The sequence below is a fragment of the Taudactylus pleione genome, unplaced genomic scaffold (genome assembly GCF_031769625.1).
Source record: "Taudactylus pleione unplaced genomic scaffold, aTauple2 ptg000407l, whole genome shotgun sequence".
In the NCBI taxonomy this organism is placed as follows: Eukaryota; Metazoa; Chordata; class Amphibia; order Anura; family Myobatrachidae; genus Taudactylus; species Taudactylus pleione.
This window is the reverse complement of record NW_028284809.1, coordinates 4,178,170-4,195,725: the sequence shown is the minus strand read 5'-3', so window position 1 is coordinate 4,195,725 and position 17,556 is coordinate 4,178,170. Positions and strand designations below refer to the sequence as shown.

The 17,556-nt window shown below is 51.6% G+C and overlaps 1 protein-coding gene across 1 annotated transcript; it reads right to left on the bottom strand.

The window, feature by feature from the left end:
• Window positions 1–8,642: 8,642 nt before the first annotated feature.
• TUFM (Tu translation elongation factor, mitochondrial) lies at window positions 8,643–16,726 on the bottom strand. The gene is made up of 11 exons (XM_088446854.1): window positions 16,629–16,726; window positions 14,556–14,593; window positions 13,595–13,754; window positions 13,046–13,212; window positions 12,853–12,957; window positions 12,321–12,485; window positions 11,905–12,037; window positions 9,658–9,762; window positions 9,423–9,574; window positions 9,215–9,334; window positions 8,643–8,997 (listed from the first exon to the last, which is right to left on the bottom strand). Exons 1-11 carry the CDS (start codon window positions 16,708–16,710, stop codon window positions 8,824–8,826), a joined length of 1,401 nt encoding a protein of 466 aa, XP_088302980.1. The 5' UTR covers window positions 16,711–16,726; the 3' UTR covers window positions 8,643–8,823.
• Window positions 16,727–17,556: the final 830 nt, after the last annotated feature.

Here is a 17,556-nt window from a genome sequence, read left to right as displayed (position 1 = left end):
CTCGTAGAAACAGAGATAACAAAGGTAAGTTCTTACCATATCTCTTGTTTTCTACTTCAGGGTCCATAGGGGGTCCACAGGGTCGACCTTGGGGATGTCCCAAAGCAGTTCAACTAAGGGCGGGGACGCTCCTGTGCTGAAAGGAGTACCCGGCGCCCGAAGGATGCATCCTGAGAGGCGAAGGTGTCAAACGCATAGAACCTCAAAAACGTTTGAATTGAAGACCAAGTGGCCGCCTTACACAGCTGAACAGCGGAGGCGCCACGTCTAGCAGCCCAAGAGGGACCCACAGAACGAGTGGAATGAGCCTTAACAGAGGCTGGCACAGGTAAACCCTCCTGTGCATAAGCCTCACAAATAACGGAACGAAGCCAACGGGCTAACGTTTGCTTGTTGGCAGGCCAACCCCTCTTGTGAAAACCGAAGAGGACAAACAAAGAATCCGACTTCCTAACCGAAGCAGTCCGATCCACATAGATTCTAAGTGCCCGGACTACATCTAAGGAAGCCTCACCAGCTGAAAGATCAGGCGACTGAAAAGCTGGCACAACAAGTTCCTGATTAATGTGGAACTTCGAGACCACTTTGGGCAAAAACTCAGGACGAGTGCGGAGCACCGCTCTGTCCTGATGAAAAATCAGAAAAGGAGGGCGACAGGAAAGCGCCCCCAACTCTGACACCCTCCTGGCAGAAGCAATTGCTAGGAGAAAAACGGTCTTGAACGTCAGCCACTTGAGGTCCACCGCCTCAAGAGGCTCAAAAAGATGACCCTGCAAGACCCTTAGCACCACCGCCAAGTCCCAAGGAGCCACAGGAGGCACGAAGGGAGGCTGTATCCTGAGAACACCCTGGAAAAAGGTGTGAACATCCGGTAGTGTAGCAATCCGTCGCTGAAACCACACGGACAATGCAGACACATGAACCTTCAGAGAGGCCAGGCGTAAGCCGAGGTCCAAACCTGATTGAAGGAACTCCAAGATTCTGGAAACCCGGAACACCTGAGGATCATAGTTTCTGGATTCACACCACTGAAAGTAAGTGCGCCACACCCTGTGGTAAATCCGTGCGGAGGCAGGCTTGCGTGCCCTAAGCATGGTACCAATGACTGAACTGGAGAAACCCCTAGACCTCAAGACGGCTGTCTCAAGAGCCACGCCGTCAAAGACAGCCGACCCAGATCCAGGTAAAGGCAGGGCCCTTGAGACAACAGGTCCCGACGCTGAGGAAGAAGATACGGAGCGTCGATGGAGAGACACCTCAGATCGGAGTACCAAGGACGTCTGGGCCACGCCGGAGCAACCAGCACGAGCGTGCCGCCGTCCTGCTTGAATTTCCGCAGAACCCGAGGAAGTAAGGATATCGGAGGAAACAGATACGCCAGGTGAAACGTCCATTTCACCGACAGCGCGTCTACCAGACTGGCGCCTGCGTCTCTTGTCCTTGACCCGTAAACGGGCAACTTGTGATTGTGACGGGAGGCCATCAAGTCCAGCTCCGGCAGCCCCCACCTGTCCACGAGTAGCTGAAACACCTCTGGGTGAAGCGACCATTCCCCAGGATGCACGTCGTGACGGCTGAGGAAGTCCGCCTCCCAATTGAGGACTCCGGGAATGAAGACTGCCGAGATCGCTGGAATGTGACACTCCGCCCAAGCAAGGATGCGAGACACCTCCGACATTGCTGCCCGACTTCGAGTTCCTCCTTGGTGGTTGATATACGCCACCGTGGTGGCGTTGTCGGACTGCACCTGAACCGGCTGTCCGTAAAGAGCGGGACCGGACGACTGCAGGGCCCGATAAACCGCCCGCAGTTCCAGAATGTTGATGGGAAGAAGAGCTTCTTCCGCAGACCAACGACCCTGAAGTGACAACGAGCCGGTCACTGCCCCCCAACCCCGAAGACTGGCATCCGTCGTGAGCAGGACCCAGTCCGGGATCCAAAAGGGACGCCCCTCGATCAGATGAGCTGTCTGAAGCCACCAAGCCAAAGACTGCCGAACCTCCGGGGACAACACCAGCAACTGAGAGCAGATCCGGTGAGGTAACCCGTTCCATTCCGATAGAATCAGCCCCTGTAGAGGCCGGGAATGGAACTGGGCAAATTCCACCATGTCGAATGTTGACACCATGGAGCCCAAAACCCTCATAGCCGAATGGACCGACAGGCGGCAACTGCTCAGGCAACTGTGTATCCTCAGCTGCAGGGAGGAGACCTTCTCCGGGGTCAGGAAGATCCTTTGCTGCCGAGAATCCAGCAGGGCTCCCAAATGAACCATCCGCTGAGATGGAATCAGGGAGGACTTTTTCCAATTTATCAGCCACCCGTGCGCTTGCAGGCAAGCGACCGTCAAGTGGAGATGATGAAGCAGTACCTCCGGGGAACTCGCCAGCAACAGGAGGTCGTCCAGATACGGTAGTAGCCGTACATTCTGGTTCCGAAGATGTGCGGCCATGACCGCCATAATCTTCGTGAACACCCTCGGTGCCGTGGAGAGACCAAAGGGTAGCGCCCGGAACTGGTAATGGTGTTGAAGGATAGCGAACCTCAGATACCGCTGGTGCGAAGGTGCTATCGGAACATGGAGGTAGGCATCCTGGATATCCAGGGACACCATGTAATCCCCCGGTTCCATCGCCAGAATGATGGAACGTAACGTTTCCATCCTGAACTTGGGAACTCTGAGGAATTTGTTCAGAGACTTCAAGTTGAGGATAGGGCGATGAGAACCATTGGGTTTCCGCACCAGAAACAGAGAAGAATAGAACCCCGTCCCTCGTTGTAATGGAGAAATGGGAACAATGACCCCTGCTGTCAGCAAGGACTCTATAGCTTCCTTAATCTGTAAAGACTTCGACGTATCCTGAGAAGGACTCGTGCAGAAAAACTGGTGGGGCGGTCTGTGCCAAAAAGATAGGGCGTACCCCTGGGAGACCACTTCTCGAACCCAGGCATCCGTGGTGGTATTGTGCCAGCACTGGGCAAATAGAAGAAGTCGGCCTCCCACTCTGGGGTCCCCCAGAGGGAGGCACGTCCCATCAGGCAGAAGGTTTATCTTCCTGCTTGGAAGAAGGGCGCCTGGCACTCCAGGGCTGCTTCTTGGGCTTAGAAGCGGCCTTGGTCGTCGACTGCCTCGGGAAGGACTGACCTTTTGCCTTGCCCTGAACCCGAAAGGACCGAAAAGCAGAGCTCCGTACCTTGGTAGGAGCAGAAGCCGAAGGGAGGAAGGCTGATTTAGACTTAGCCAGAGTGTCCACAATTTTGTCCAAGTCTGGACCAAAAAGCAACTCCCCATTAAAAGGTAAGGCCTCCAGTCCCTTTTTGGAGTCAGCGTCAGCTCTCCAAGACCTCAGCCACAAAGACCGACGCGCCGACACAGCTGCAGCCGACACCCGAGAGGTTAGCAGGCTTGCGACTAACGATGCCTCCCCAATGTAGGAAGCCGCATCCCTCATTTGACCTATCAACGCTCTCTGGATCTCCGGAGCATCTTCCGGAAAGGTATCCTCCAAAGCATTGGCCCAGCTCTCGATGGCCTTAGCCACCCAAGAGATGGCCATGGACGGACGGGCCATCCTGTCCGTGGGATCCTTCAGGGAGGAGATCGACGGCAAAGGCAGCGTAGCGCTTTTAATTAAGCGGGTAACGTGGGAATCCACCGCTGGAGGAGTTTCCCACTTCCTGCAATGAGCCTCCGGAAATGGATAGTTCGAAGCCAACCGCTTCTGCGGTTGGAACCTCTTGCTGGGCAATTGCCAGGCCCCTGCCATATGATCCGTCAATTGATCGGACAGGGGAAAAACCGTCGAAGCTACCTTGGCCTTTTTAAAATTAGGGTATTTTCACCTGGGGGCGGGCACATCCTCCTCAATGTGAAGGATGGCCCGCACCGCCCTAACCAATGCCGGCACATTAATGGAAGACTTAGCCTCCATCTCCTGGGCCCCGGCATCCGAGTCAGAGTCTTCATGGATCTCCCCGTCATCCGAAGACACGTCCGTGTCCGTGAACTGAGCCGCCGGTGAAGCCGGAACGGAACGCTTGGACGCCCGTGGGGGCAAATCACTGTGCAACATATGCTGAAAAGCCGAGGACGAAGCCGCCAGACTCTGAACAGAGCTGGAGAGGACGTCCACCCAAGGCGGGGGTACTGCCTGAGGATACCCCTGAAAAGGTACCATCGACTGCTGCGGCACGGTGGGGGTTTGCACGTATACCGGCAAACCCGCATAAGGACCCACAGTCTGAGACCCGGGAGGAGACTGCACCAGACGAGTCACACCCGGGGAACGGGGCATGGTAGGCTGGGGCAACGCCCTAGAAGGGGCCGCAGTCGGGACCGCAAGTTGGTCCGCGATTGACGCCAGCACTTGCGTAAACATTGCCCACGGAGGATCCTGCGCCACCGGGGGTTTAGAGGGTCCAGGTACCAACTGGCACCGCCCGCACAGACCGTCCTCAGACAATTCTGCCCCGTCAACCCCTGCCGAACAGCGTCGGCAGGAAAACAACACAGGAGCCTCGGAGCGCTCATTCCCCTCATCAGACATGACACAAACTTTTTTTTTTTTTTTTTTTTTTAAAGTGTCTCACCGAAACGAGGAAAGGCGTATAACACCCACGCACTCCCAAGTATGCAACCCAAACAGCCCACAAACTGGTACTGAGGAGCACACCGCAGTATGTGACGGACCTCACAAATACGTAGATTTATATAAGTGAGGTACACAGAAAGAACACCCCTCCCCCACGCACCTGCGGGCCGTAGGAGAAGGAAAGGGATAGGTAAAAAGCTGACAGTAAGTAGAAAATAAGCACAGACAGCAGCACTAGCAATAGTCACATACCATGCAAAGAAGTTATACTCACTGCACCTTCCGCTACAATCAACCTCCCAGATTCAGTGTCTGGGAGGGCTATAGCGCTGCGAACACTGTCCTTTGCAGGGGGAGAGGTACGCAGGGGGACTGGTCCACTGGAAGCCTGCCTGGGAGCTCTGTGATGCTGCCTGAGGAAGATGGCCGCCGGAGAGCTCTGAGGAGGAGTGGCCAGGAGATTACAGCCCAGCGACGCCAGCACACGAGAGAAGGCGCGCTGGGCTGAGGGGAGGAGCGCTGAAGCAGGGAAGGCTGCCTCCCCTGCTAGTACTAAACCCCCGGGGAAGCCGGTTCCCCGCCGGTACTTACACCCCGGGGGCCAGCGGACACGCGGGGTATGCCCAGAGACCAGCGGCATGAAGACTGCATTATCCCCGCGTGCAGCGCTGACAGCGCTGCACGCGGCTTACCTGGCCCCTTCAGTCCGGCAGCAGTCCTTGGGTGGTCCCGGAGCCACGCTAGCACTGACTCCGGGGTCCCGCTGCGATCCCCGGATCAGTACCGGCGTCGCAGCGCCAGCGGGGCTGTTGGAGCGGCAGCATAGACGTCCAGATGGACAGTCTGATGCTGCCGCTCTGAAGACAGTAAAAATAAAATAATAAAATCTTCTTTTTTAAAAAATAAAGAATAAAGCTTAGGGGCTGCTTATGCAGCCCCACTGCGCAGGGTGACCCGACTCCGGCCGGGCACCAACTAAAACTGAGGTGCCTGTGGCCGGGGCGGGGTATAGAGGAGGACGGACCCAAGTGCATCCTGGGAGCAGCAAAGCTTTAACTGCGTGGTGCCCATGGATCCAGATCCAGCTATACCCCAAGGTCAACCCTGTGGACCCCCTATGGACCCTGAAGTAGAAACACCTCTTGGTGTAGAGACCATTCCCAGGGATGCACGTTGTGACGGTTGAGGAAGTCTGCTTCCCAATTGAGTACTCCCAGTATGAACACTGCAGAGATGGCCGGGAGATGACACACTGCCCATGTCAGAATGCGTGCACTTCTGTCATTGCTGCCCGACTTTGCGTGCCTCCTTGATGGTTGATGTAAGCCACCGTTGTGGCGTTGTCGGACTGAACCTGCACGGATTTCCCCTGAAGTATGTGTTTGGCCAGTTTGAGGGTTGCTTCGACCGCTGTCCAACGGCCCTGAAAAGAGTGCAGACTAGTCTCTACACCCCAGCCCCTCAGACTGGCATCCGTTGTTAGGATTACCCAGTCCGGGATCCAAAAGGGGCGACCCTTGGTTAGATGAGATGTCAGTAGCCACCAAGACAGAGACAGACGCACCTTCGGAGAGAGCATCATTGTCTGAGCTTTGATCTGATGGGGTAATCCGTTCCACCTGGAGAGGATCAGCCTTTGTAGAGGTCTGGAATGAAACTGATCGTATTCCACCATGTCAAAGGTGGACACCATGGATCCCAGAACCAGCATCGCCGAGTGGATTGTCACCCATCGACTGTGGAGGCATCTACATACTCGTAGTTGTAATGTGGAGATCTTGTCTGAAGTCAGAAAGATTCTCTGCTGTTGAGAATCCAGAAGGGCTTCCAGATGCATCAACCTCTGTGAGGGATTCAGAGGACTTTTTCCAATTGATTAACCACCCATGCGCTTGTAGAAAAGCAATTGTTAGTTGCAGATGGCGGTGGAGCACTTCTGGAGAACCTGCTAATAAGCAGGAGGTCGTCCAGATATGGTAGCAGCCGGACACCCTGACTTCACAGATGGACCGCCATGATCGCCATAACTTTGGTAAATACCCATGAGCTGTGGATGGGCCAAAGGGTAGAGCCCGAAATTGGAAGTGTTGCTGTAGTATAGCAAACTAGAGATAACGCTGGTGAGAGGGCATTATAGGTACATATAGGTATGCGTCCTGAATATCCAGCAATACCATAAAATCCCCAGGTTCCATAGCCAGTATGATGGAGTGTAGGGTTTCCATCCTGAACCTTGGCACCCTAATTTGTTCAGGAATTTGAGGTTGAGGATAGGCCGATGAGACCCATTCGGCTTCCTATGTCCTATGGACAGTCTGCTGCGCGCTCTTAGTAGAATAAAAGTAACAGAATAACTCCTAAAATAAAAAGCTTTTAGGGCTGCCTGTGCAGCCCCCTGCGTAATGGTAACCCGACTCCGGCCGGCACCAACGAAACTGAGGTGCCTCTGGCTATAGGAAGAGTGGACCGGTGTATCCTGGGAGCTGAAAGCGTGGTGCCCGGTCTCCTTGTGGAGCCTATGGACCCTGAAGAAGAAATTTATTTTTTTTAATCAAATTTCCCAGCCCCATGACACTTTAGTCTCATTTCTCAGGTGCTGGTAGTTACTATCCAAGAGCCAAGTCAACAGGTGCTACTCTTTGTACATCTTACTATGGTCTCTGCCAGCCCCTCTGTGGCAACACTTGGGGTGGCACAGTATTGTAACTTCCTCCATGGTCACTGCTCCCGACAGATTGGTGTAAAAGGGGTATAGGAAAGCACGAAGTCCCGGGTCTGATCTGGGAATTGGAACACGTTTCCAACCCAGATCAGAGCCCCTTTTACACAGCGGCGCCGTTCTCACCTCTCCGGTGCAGGGGAGCAGCGCTTCTTACCCTTCCCCTCCGCAACCTTACCATACTCCGAAGCGGTTCGGAGGCTTTGCGCTGCTCCGTTCTGGTCAGCCCAGCAGTGGAAGCTTGGAGATTAGGTCATCTCTAAGCGCCACTGAAGCCGACCAAACGGGCGCGACCCGGGTCATTGTGACTTATTGTTGGGTTGCGCCGTTTACACTACAGGGTGACACGGGAATGACCCATGCACAACCCTGCAATCCAGCCGGGTCGGATACCAGGGTCACTGGACCCGGGTTGATCCGTTTACACAGACAAAAATCCCAGGTTGATGCGCATTCACGTGCATCAACCCGGGATTTTTTAGTCGGTGTAAAAGGGATATTATAAAGGTCCTAAAACTGAATGTCTGACCCTGGACCCACAATCTTAGAGGGTAACCCCATATGCAAGTCCAATTGGACACACCCGTAGTGACAGATCAATCACCGAGGGTTTAGGAAAAAGGTAACTGGAGAAGCCTCTAAGCTTCTGACGGGCCCATAGGGCATGGTCTCTACCATCGCAGCCATTCAAATGTAATCAAAGAACAGGCCTTCACCCAAAACGGTTTCAGCAGCTCAGAGATGGGACACGCTTGCCGTCACATCCCTCCTTAAAGGGCCACGGCTTCTGGCCCAGTACACAAGGACCCACTTCAGGACACACCCACCGTTCTTGTTACCCCCAATAGTCTACAGAAGGGATTTAACAGCATGTACTAGAAAGCGTTATGTGGGGCCACATTTGTATGTTAGTCTAGACTGTTTATACATTGATCTTTGTTCAAATTCAAAAATATTTTGTTTCAATTCTGTGTGTGCTTTATTATAACGGAATCCAGATCCTTCCCTTTTTAAGAATTACACATTTTCTAGTCCGTACATTATGCAAAAAAAATATTTAATCAAATAGGCAAAAATAAAAAAGCATGAAAAATACACGGAGCACATTAGGGCGGTGCTCCCATATATGAGCCAATAGCCGTGACACTAACGTGACGTGTTACCATAACAACCACCATTGTACTGAAAGAATTCTGTATCACTCTCCTTCCATATGCACCCGGACGACGCACTCATATAGGTCACCAGTGGTAGAGAGTGGGACAGATACAATCCCTATTCCTAGGAGGCCCAAATCAAACCACCTGAACACAAGAACCATCCAGTGACTCCTTCACGAGCAAATGGGGCAGAACTCATTTTATTGAGGATGAGGCGTATTTTACAGTGGAATCGGAGGCCGGGGGTGAAGGAAGAGTTCAAGTGCTGCGTCTGTCATTATTTGGGGGGGGTCTACAATCCAGCAGAAATACCTCCCTCTTCCCCCACAAGACAAGTCCATGTGTGTGAGGCTCAGGATACCCAGCCCTCTTCATCTTTTGGTGTCATCTCCAGGATGTCCGTCACAATTCCCGTTCCGATGGTTCGGTTTCCATCTCGCAGCGTGAAGCGCTGTCCCTTTTCCAGGACCATGGGCTGCCGCAAGGTCATGACCAGAGCGGAGTCTTCTCCAGGCATCACCATCTCCTGGAAGGGACAGAGTTTCAGGTTACAATGGGGGCACACCTCCGAATATAGGGAGGAAAAAAACAACACAATATGGGGTTGGGTTACGCACTCTCTGCCTCCACAACAGAGACAAGAAGAAAGTCTGTCTTTTCCCAAAAGAAAGTGTGAAGAGAAGAGCATACTAAATATTCCCCATTTAGAAGTGAAGATGAAACCCATGAGGAGCACCACAAACCTTCCCATCCGGAAGAGTGATACGGCAGGACATGTCCCAAGTCAGGGAGAACATCACAGGCAAGTAGTTGCTGACGAAAGGCTTGTGTCGTCCTCCTTCCTCCTTGCTGAGGATGTACACCTAAAACAAAAGCACAAATTGTGGCAACGCTGAGGACTAAACGGAGACACTGAGATCGGACTCTAGTTTCATACACGAGGACACCTACCTGAGCCTTCACCTTCTGGTGGGCTTTTATGGAGCCTGGCTTGCACATGACCATGCCTCGCCGGATGTCTTCTCTCTTTAATCCCCTGACCAGGGCCCCGAGATTGTCTCCAGCCTCTGCCCGGTCCAAGCTCTTGTGGAACATCTCAATGCCTGGGGTTAGAGAACACACTGGATCAGGTATCTGCTAGACTTGGTTCACATGGCCCTAACAACAAAGGGGATCATGAGTGTACCTGTTACCACCGATTTCAAACATTTGCTACGCCCGATGAACTCGCATTCATCTCCCTTCTTAATTGTCCCTCGCTCCATGGTCCCGGTCGCCACAGTACCCCGGCCTGTAATACAAGATGTAGGAAGGATTACAAGTGTGTCCCAAAACATGTACAGAGCTGTGAGGGGTTCAAATAGCATTATCTGTCCAAATCAGGTGTTTTTCTCTAAAAAGCTCAATAATGTGTTAAATGATGGGGGGACAGGCAGGTGGAGGTGTACATGATGGGGGGACAGGCAGGTGGCGGTGTACATGATGGGGGGACAGGCAGGTGGCGGTGTACATGATGGGGGAACAGGCAGGTGGCGGTGTACATGATGGGGGAACAGGCAGGTGGCGGTGTACATGATGGGGGGACAGGCAGGTGGCGGAGTACATGATGGGGGGACAGGCAGGTGGCGGAGTACATGATGGGGGGGACAGGCAGGTGGCGGTGTACATGATGGGGGGGGACAGGCAGGTGGCGGTGTACATGATGGGGGGGGACAGGCAGGTGGCGGTGTACATGATGGGGGGGGACAGGCAGGTGGCGGTGTACATGATGGGGGGGACAGGCAGGTGGAGGTGTACATGATGGGGGGACAGGCAGGTGGAGGTGTACATGATGGGGGACAGGCAGGTGGAGGTGTACATGATGGGGGGACAGGCAGGTGGAGGTGTACATGATGGGGGACAGGCAGGTGGAGGTGTACATGATGGGGGGACAGGTAGGTGTACATGATGGGGGGACAGGTAGGTGGAGGTGTACATGATGTGGGACAGGTAGGTGGAGGTGTACATGATGTGGGACAGGTAGGAGGAGGTGTACATGATGGGGGGACAGGTAGGTGGAGGTGTACATGATGGGGGGACAGGTAGGTGGAGGTGTACATTTGGGACAGGTAGGAGGAGGTGTACATGATGGAGGGACAGGTAGGTGGAGGTGTACATGATGGGGGGACAGGCAGGTGGAGGTGTACATGATGGGGGGACAGGTAGGTGGAGGTGTACATGATGGGGGGACAGGTAGGTGGAGGTGTACATGATGTGGGACAGGTAGGCGGAGGTGTACATGATGGGGGGGGACAGGTTGGTGGAGGTGTACATTTGGGACAGGTAGGAGGAGGTGTACATGATGGGGGGACAGGTAGGAGGTGTACATGATGGGGGACAGGTAGGTGGAGGTGTTCTATTGATGGGAGAGGGGTTTTTCAACTTGAGCTGAGAGGTGTTTTATCAACTTTTTACAAACACTGAAAAAAAAAATCACTTTACAGACATTTGTCTGTACCCCAAAATGCTGAAGAAAATTACTTGCTCGCTATCATTTCTCCACCATTAATAAGTGCAAAAAAACAGTCATTTGACAGCTCTGTAAGAACCTCCAGTACTTTCCAAATGTGGGCTTGCCATTTCAGTTGCCACATTTTTGGGGGTCCAGGATGGTTACCCCACTTTTTCATGCTTCTCCCAGGTCGTGTTTTGTAGAAAAGTTGTACAACCTCTCCACAACTATGGCAAATTGGCATTTCTAGTTGAATCCGTATTTTTCAGGTGCTTTAACCACTTAACGGACAAATTTTTATTGGTAAAACCGGTAAGAAATTGTCTTTTTTTTTTTGTTTATTTAATATAGTTTAAAAAGGGGAAGAAGATTAGTGGCTTCCTTGGAGGCTGCTGCTTTGGGGGGCCGCCAGGGTATACACAGGGGGAGACGGGGCCACAGTGATCGGGACACACTGGGGGCAGAGGGGCCAGGAGGTCCTTCCGAGATGGGCGGCTGCGGGAAAATTATCTTCCCACAGCTGCCCAGTGTGCGAATCTGACTGGTCGAATCAGATGCGACCATGTAAGGGAAAGCCCAGCCTGGTGTGGTCGCATCTGCCGCGGTCGTGTCAGGCAAGTGGTTAATGATAAATGTTTTGATTTTGATGGTAGATTGCCAGTTATACTGATGCCTGGGGCACTATAATACACGCCGGAGATACAAACCAGCAGTGCTGAGGCACTAGGTGTAAAACCAAGGCCTATGGTGGCCTATACACCATACAGTACTGTCCTCTATAATAATAAAAAAAAAACTGTGTTGTTGCGGAAAAGTTTTGCAGTGGAACATGCTACTGCTAGCAGAGCTGTTCATGGATCCAAGTCAGTGACTGGCGTTAGACATTGGGGCAGCAGGAATCTAACTATCTCCTGAATAAAGGCGTGCTGCAGTGTTATGTACCTGGAATAGAATACACTGTCTCCACCGGGAGCAGGAAGGGCTTGTCAAGGTCGCGCTCCGGGACAGGAATGTGACTGTCCACAACATCCAGGAGCTTCATGATAGAATTCAGGCCAATATCTGGATTGCGGTTCTGTAAAAGCAAGATCAACTTGTCATGGGCGCTAAATCCTTTCATCTCTCCATCCTTATCCGAGAGGAGTGACCTTAAATTACCAGCTAAACCAAACATGGTCAATTTACCAAATTCAAAATCCCAAATAAATCATCGGAAATACGACAGCAATTTTAAGTCACCACAAGTTTAGAAAAAAAATAAAAAACAGCTTCCAGATGTCACAGTCGCCCATCAAAACCTTATCCCCCACCGCTGGCACCAATAGAACGGAGCTGGCCCTGATGCCCCCAATATTTACCTCAAGAGCACAGAGCGCAGATCCTGTAACCACGGGCGTGTTCTCCCCATCGTATTCAAACTCTGTCAGCAGCTCCCGGATCTCAAGTTCCACAAGATCCAGCATCTCCTTGTCATCAACGGCATCGGCCTTATTAATAAACACAACAATGTGTTGTACCCCGATCTGTGGCGGGAAACACACAGGCGTGTGAGCTGTTGTGCGTATGAACCGGTCACGTGCTGCACAATATGTTATATTCATGGAGGTTGGCTCAGTACACAAAAGGCCCTCCAGAGTCCCCCACTGACCTCACCGCTTCCTCAGGGGCTATTGCATTTTATGAATAATGGTAAAACGCGTGCAGGTACACTATAGGAGAACTGAAACATGCATGGGGCATACAAACATTAAGACTGTCTGGCAAAAAAAATACAGGATTTAAAATAAAAACTATTTAAATAAATGCAGAGAGCAATGGGAACATTCATATAATTATGCTGATATGCACAAAGCAAAACGCCTCATCTATGCCGGGAGACCATTTTCCCACCTGCTTCGCCAGCAACAAGTGTTCCCGTGTCTGTGGCATCTGCCCGTCCGTGGCTGCTACAACCAAAATACAGCCGTCCATTTGAGAGGTCCCCGTTATCATATTCTGCGTGGAACAGGAAGATAATCATCCGTTTAGAAAACAAGAACATAACTTCCAAAAGCAAATACTTCTGTCGAAAGGCAGTACTCACCTTGACATAATCAGCATGTCCAGGGCAGTCTGTGTGTGCGTAGTGGCGGTTAGCTGTGGTATATTCTACGTGCGAAGCATTAATGGTGATACCACGCGCCTTCTCTTCTGGGGCGTTGTCAATTTCTTCATATTTCTTAAACTGAGCCCCACCAGCCTCTGCTAGGACTGAAGTGACACAAACACTGGTCAACAAACCACACACACACACAGGAGGCAGGTAGATTGGGAGGGGGGGGGGGGGGGGGGGGGATAAAAGAGAGATGATTGACAGGGATAAAAAAATAACCTGCAAGACCGTGCACAGTAACTAGCAAACGACCTGACGTATGACATTTCCAAGACGCTGGTTTGCACTTAACAAAGATATAGTAAGTGTAAGATCTCTAGGAGGGGCAAGGCGTAGGGGATGGGTGACTATAAACAAATACACAGCCCCTAATGTTTTTATACCCACAGTATACGCTGCACACTTACTATGCAGTACTAATGAGAGCCTTTATGGAGAGCAGCCAGACCCCCTGCACACAACACCCCAGTAATGACTTACTCTTAGTGATTGCCGCTGTCAGCGTGGTCTTCCCGTGGTCTACGTGCCCGATGGTGCCGATGTTGACGTGGGGCTTCTCCCGAGTGTAGGTCTTTTTGGCCTCGGTGGCGTAGTTCCTGTACAGCAGGGGGCAAAAGCGGGCCGCAGGGCTGGGCCATGCCTACATGGAAGAAAGAGTTAATTGTAACTTTTATAAAAAAAGGAAATAGGTGAAGCCTTTGATGCCCACAGCACCATACCCCATACTATTGGGCAATGCCCCCCTTATTACCACAGAAAATGGACACTGGTTAACGTATAAATTAGCTTGGTTGGGAAGGGGAGGATGCTGTATACCCTGACTTGCTACACCTTTTATATATACACTATCTACTATTAACATGCACGAATCTCAGTGCAAAAGTCTCCATACCTTGACAGAACTTGAGAGGTTTAATTTCCCTATTTACATTTGCTGCACTGCTTCTGCTAACGGAGGCCGAGTGAAGGGACCTTCGGTAGGATGACTGACAGACTGTCTGCTATGCACAGGGAAAATATCCTCCCCCTCAGATGTTATTAGTAACTTTGTTAAGGAGAAAGAGCCTGCAGTATAGGTTCAGTTTTCCTGCACTCAGGTAGAAGTCTTAAGCTACTAATTGTTGGTTAGATACGCTCTGTAGCAGTGCAAAACAAGGTACACCTTACTGCAGCGTCTGGTGCGGGGAAAACATAAGTGTAGCCTCCACTAAAGTCGCCTGGGTTGAACTCAACCTTTTGGCATTACTAATCTCAATCCAGTGGTATATGCACAAACACCCGACAGGAAGAGCCATGAGTTAGATACACTCTGCCAGAGACGTGCTAATCATAATATAGGCAAAGCAAATCATCTGAGCCTATTACAACAAACAAAAAAGGATATACATATCTCAAATGGATATTTTGAGATAGATCCGATATATCCGTTGGTCCTACTTACCGCAATGCGCAGACTGTGGGCCGGGAGCCTGCTGAACACTGGAACACAAGAAAGGGGCAGATTATCAGCACTGGTTAGATACGAGCGCTATGAACAGAGGGTGACTGATATAATGAGGGAAAGCACAAGCCACATTCATTACATGGTTAAACTGGGCCCCAGTGCAGGTCTGAAGACAGGACACATGAATGCTCTCCGATCACATATTGTAAGAGGTATATATAAATAAAATAAAAAAAATCCCCCCCCTTCCAAATCCAAAAGATGTGACATCACCCAAAACGTTGCGTAAAGTATGAAGATGGGATGGAGAGGGGACAGTACAGAGAGGTAGTTGCCACAGGGATGACTAGTGTGTCTGGCCCAGTGTAGTGGGGTAATTGCCTTGTTATAAGGAGGCATAAGCAGAGAGGGGAATTTGCCCTGTGATGGGGAAGACGGAAGCATGGGCATAGAGCACAGAGGGGTAATTAAACTGATGGGGAGGATGGGAACAGGAACACAGGGAGTATATTGGCCTATGATAGGGAGTATAGGGGCACTGGCACAGGAGTGGAATGGGTCAATTGCCCTATGATGGAGAGGAGTGGGTTATGGACACAGTGGGGTATATTATATACTAAAACCCTCATACACTCACTGGTCATCTCCAGTTAGGACTTTGGCCTCCCCAAATCCCATCTCTCTCCTCTCCAGTCTGTCCTCAATGCTGCTGCTCGGCTTATCTTCCTCTAAAAACGCTCTACATCTGCCTCCCCTCTCCTAAAAGCCCTCCACTGTCTCCCCTTCAGAACCCAATTGAAGGTTCTCGCACTCTCTTACAAAGCCCTCACCCAAACCTCTTCCATTTACATCTCTGATCTAATCTCCCTTCACTGTCCTGTCTGCCCTCTTCGTTCAACTAATTCACGCCGCCTCTCATGCCAACTAATTACTTCCTCCCGCCTCCAAGATTTTGCCCGCACTGCTCCACACCTTTGGAACTCTCTCCCTCAGACTCTCCACAAGCATTAAAACGGGCTCTCAAGACCCACTACTTCATTAAAGCCTTCCAGCTCTCATCCTAACTTGCTGCTACATCTTCCTTCCTCCCCGCCTACCCCATCTGTGTCACATCTGTTTGTCTGCCCCTCCTTTTTAGAATGTAAGCTCTTACGAGCAGGACCCTCTACCCTCTTGTGCTTCTCCCTACTTCACTTTTTTACTTCTTACCACTAGGGCAGCTAACACTTGGTTGCTTATGCTCTGCTGCTTATGTGGGTGTTATGGTCACTAATGTATATGCACAAGTATATTATCCATGTCCTTGTACTATACTGTAAGTCACTGGTCACCTATTTGTTTATGCTTTGTGAGGAGCTGCGGAACACTTGTGGCACCATATAAATAAATGATCATAATATTGCCCTATCAAGGAGGGGGGAGGTAATTACACCATCTTGGTGAGGCAGGGCCTAGGTACATGGGGGGCATGTAATGCCCTATGATGGGGAAGCCAGGAACATGGGTAAAGGAAGGGTGATGGACACAGTAAGGGGGAAATTGACCTGCAAGGAGGAAGGGGGCATATACACAAGAGGTTAACAACCATATGATGGGAAGATGGGGCATGGGCACAGGGTGTGTGTGGGGGGTAATTGTCCTGTTATGGGGTGGATGGGGCATGGTAATTGACATATGAAGGGAAGGCATGGGCACAGGGAGTGGGGGTTATTGCTCTAGGATGGGGAGGTCAGGGGAATGGACACAGGGAGTGGGGATTATTGCCCTATAATGGGAGGTCAGGGACATGGGCAGAGGGGGTTGGGGCAAGTACTCTATGATGGGAGGCCAGGGGCATGGGCACAGTGGGCGGGGGTAATGCCAGCTCTTGGGACAGGATCAGGTCAGTGACAGGCTCCCCTGCTGCACATGAGGCTGATTATGTGACCTTTACATGAACATGACCTTCACTCGTCACAGGGACCGGGGGTCTCGGGCCCCTCACACCCTCCCCAAGCCCAGTGGCCTGGACACGCCCCCCAGTACCAACCACCCTCCTCCCGGTGCCCGGACCCCGGCCCCGTTCCCCACCTGCCAGCCGGCATGCAGACAGCACCACGCGCCCCGCCATCTTGGAAACTGCGGAAGTGACGACACGCGACAGGAAGTACATAGAGGTGTCACTGGCGCGTCCGTGCCACGAGCAAGATGGCTTCCGCCAGACGCGTCCCAAGAAGCCATCTTGGTGGTGGCGCCCTTCCCAATGTTCCCATCCAATCCCTGGTCAGCTAATGGGTAGAAGCAGCCTAGGCTAGTACTGAGATGGAATAGATGTATACAAATATCTGATATCATATTATATTATATTATGTAACATCTGATCTGCCAGCTCTGTATAGAGAGAGGCATGATGCTGGGTCCTTGCCATCACATATGGGGACTATTTTTCAACGAGTTTGATCATAACTACGTAACGAGTGATAAAACTCGCTGCGTACGATAAATGGGGCTCCAGCCAATCAGCTTCCAAGTGTCGTTTTTTCAAACAGATGGCAGTAGGGAGCTGATTGGCTGGAGCTCTGTTATCATACACAGCGAGTTTTAGCAATCGTTGCGTATGATAAAACTCATTGATAAATGGTCCCCTATATAGTCACAGAGGGACAGCAGACCTTATTTCCAGTCATCAGTATTACTGTACCATCAAGGAGCTCAGATTTATGTTTATTACTTGCCTACACTCCCGATTCGGCCGGGAGCCTCCCGAAAATCACTCCCAACACCACAGAAAGGCAAACAAGCCTCCCGGGGGCCACCACCCGTCTGCCCCCCGCTGAGGGGGTTTTATTGTAACCGCGGGGGAGAGGGGGGCGGTGAATCTTCATTGTGGCGAAAATCTCTGCATTGCGGGGCAGGGCCAAAATGACGTGATTCCGTGTCCACGCCCCCCAATCCGCAACCATTGCCGGGTAGTATTCCCGGCCACGCCCCCTCTACCGCGCCACACCCTGTCCTTATT